Source organism: Ostrea edulis, chromosome 2 (assembly GCF_947568905.1).
Source record: "Ostrea edulis chromosome 2, xbOstEdul1.1, whole genome shotgun sequence".
NCBI classification, from domain to species: Eukaryota; Metazoa; Mollusca; class Bivalvia; order Ostreida; family Ostreidae; genus Ostrea; species Ostrea edulis.
The window spans coordinates 38784392-38786891 of record NC_079165.1 but is presented as its reverse complement, the minus strand read 5'-3'; the positions used below and the strand labels follow the sequence as shown (position 1 = coordinate 38786891).

The window sequence follows — 2500 nt, the reverse complement described above, 5'->3', positions numbered from 1 at the left end:
AATCTTTGCTGATGTTGACTAATCTATTACAAATATCTACAGCGGGGTCAAGGTCAAATTGTCGCAGACAGAATGCTCTCGCTGATGTTTCATTCCACTTGTCCAGCCATCCTCCAATCTAAATCAAATATTTAGAATTACGATAAATGATGATGTAAAGTCTGATTTTGTAAGAAGTACACTTACACTGACCAATACTTGAATAGTGTCTTCTCTATAACATTTTCTTCTACACGGACCTCTATGATTGCCGACTCATTGTAGTCCGGGTCGTACGTTAGTTCGCTCTCCATTTTGACATCATCTGTGTCCCCTGTAAATCTCTTTCTCCGTTTTTCAGAATGCAGGCATGAAGTTAAAGTCAAAACTGTGTTATCTTCCTTGCATAGCTGACTTGGTGACGTCATGTTACAATGTGCGGTGTTCGGTAAAACAAACTGGTAAGTATCCACCGGTCCACTCTGTGCGCATGTGCAGTACGTTGTTACGGCATCAGAAGGGACATTTGTGTTGTATCTAAAATGGAAAAATTGCCTTATTGGTTTCATCAGTATTATTTCAATGAATCCATGCAATAACCGTTAAAGCTGTATGGTCCGAATTACAATTATATTTTTTTCCATCTCGTAAAAACGCTATTAAATCATCGCACATATGTAGTTATGAGACTGTACGACATATCATAAATTTTGTCACCTGTTTTAACCCCAATAATTTGATTTTAAATCGATGTTTGCAAATAACCGCGTCACTCTGCCATTTCAAGTGACAGTCACGTGACCAGTTCAAACTTACAGATCATCGGTGGTCTTATCTGTGTAATGCTGTGTATTTTGTTATAACAGTACCATAATATAAGTTTAATAGAAATAAAAATATCAAATACCTCTTAGTAATTCGTTGTTTTACGCTCTTTCAGCCTTAAAACTAGACAGTTGCGTATGAGTTAATACATCATGTTGGGATTCCCCTGACGCGCGTGGGTCTATTTATAGACGTCTATTATGGGATGATTTATATGTAGCCACTATATTTACTTTCTAAATAATATTCGCACTGTTTTCTTTTAAATGCAGATGTTTTCAAGCATGTAATTAAGGGAAAGTTAATAACTTTATAAAGTAATTAATATGCTTTAAAGTAATTATGTACAAAAAAAATACATGAACATCGGGTCATACAGCTTTAATATAGGGTCCCGAGTATCCACTTACGTCAATGCGGTATCTTGAAGAAGTGATGATGAGTTTGAAAAAAGACTATCGTTTGAATTCATTGGTATTCTGAAAGAGAACGATATCAGTATTGGACAAAATAAATTTTCCATCGATTACTCGTAATTTATCTTATCTTTTGGAAATTTACTTATTTATTACATTTCTACCTCCAAGAAAGAGCGAATGTTGCCGAGTCAGTTGGATTATTTCCGTCTTTCGGGATGAAATCGTCAGATGTATCACCATTACTATACCCACATAGTCCTACAGATGACTCAATGTCTGCCACGGAAGCTCGGATTCTCACGCTTCCAATGAAGGAATTCGAGTATGAGATGCCGAATGTGACTTGTGTTCCGGTTGGGAAAGTCACCTGAAAGATCACAAAATGTCAGTCCAGCAAGGAATGAAAATCCGTTAACTTACACGTAATACGGGTATGTGATTCTATACACGTAATACGGGTATGTGATTCTATACACGTAATACGGGTATGTGATTCTATACACGTAATACGGGTATGTGATTCTATACACGTAATACGGGGATGTGATTCTATACACGTAATACGGGGATGTGATTCTATACACGTAATACGGGGATGTGATTCTATACACGTAATACGGGGATGTGATTCTATACACGTAATACGGGGATGTGATTCTATAAACGTAATACGGGGATGTGATTCTATATACGTAATACAGGGATGTGATTCTATACACGTAATACGGGGATGTGATTCTATAAACGTAATACGGGGATGTGATTCTAGCTCTACTTACCGTGTAGTGTCTCCCAGATTTTACAATACCAAGGTCAGTGGTGTCACAGAGATGTTCTTTTTCATATGGTACTGAGAGCATTTTGGTACTTTCTAGCGAAATCATTTCACAAGTCCTAACAATGTAAAAGCTAAAACCATTCCTAACTGCAACACCACAGTTGCAAGTGGCGTGCCGTGGTACACATTCCGAGTAAATTACATGGACCTGTAACATGGAAACTGGTATATGAATTTCCTTAAAACACAAATATATATATTGTGGTTGGTATTATGTACATATATATTCAATTTTATACCGTGTATGGGAGTGTTTCGTGTTGGTAGAGTGTAAATATCCCCGTTCTTTGGTTTTCCCATCGACGTCCGTCAAAAGTTGTCATGTGCGGATCGTTGGACGACAAGCACTGGCGTCCAGTTACAAATCTATCTCTATCGGTTACTTTAACCTACAATTTTTTCCAAAACGTATAGAAATTACAAAGTTATTGTATAGATA

The 2500-nt window shown here is 37.0% G+C and overlaps 1 protein-coding gene across 1 annotated transcript in view; it reads right to left on the bottom strand.

Moving 5' to 3' along the window:
• The window catches only part of LOC125679144 (von Willebrand factor D and EGF domain-containing protein-like), a 31987-nt gene that overhangs the window by 18795 nt on the left and 10692 nt on the right, over positions 1 to 2500 (bottom strand). The window contains exons 8-13 of the mRNA XM_056153940.1: positions 2301 to 2450; positions 2003 to 2209; positions 1385 to 1590; positions 1215 to 1283; positions 240 to 516; positions 1 to 118 (exon numbers count right to left, since the gene is read on the bottom strand). The exon at positions 1 to 118 is cut by the window's left edge and continues 32 nt beyond it. Of these exons, the coding sequence (XP_056009915.1) occupies positions 1 to 118; positions 240 to 516; positions 1215 to 1283; positions 1385 to 1590; positions 2003 to 2209; positions 2301 to 2450 (1027 nt within the window). The remainder of the gene's footprint in view (positions 119 to 239; positions 517 to 1214; positions 1284 to 1384; positions 1591 to 2002; positions 2210 to 2300; positions 2451 to 2500) is intronic.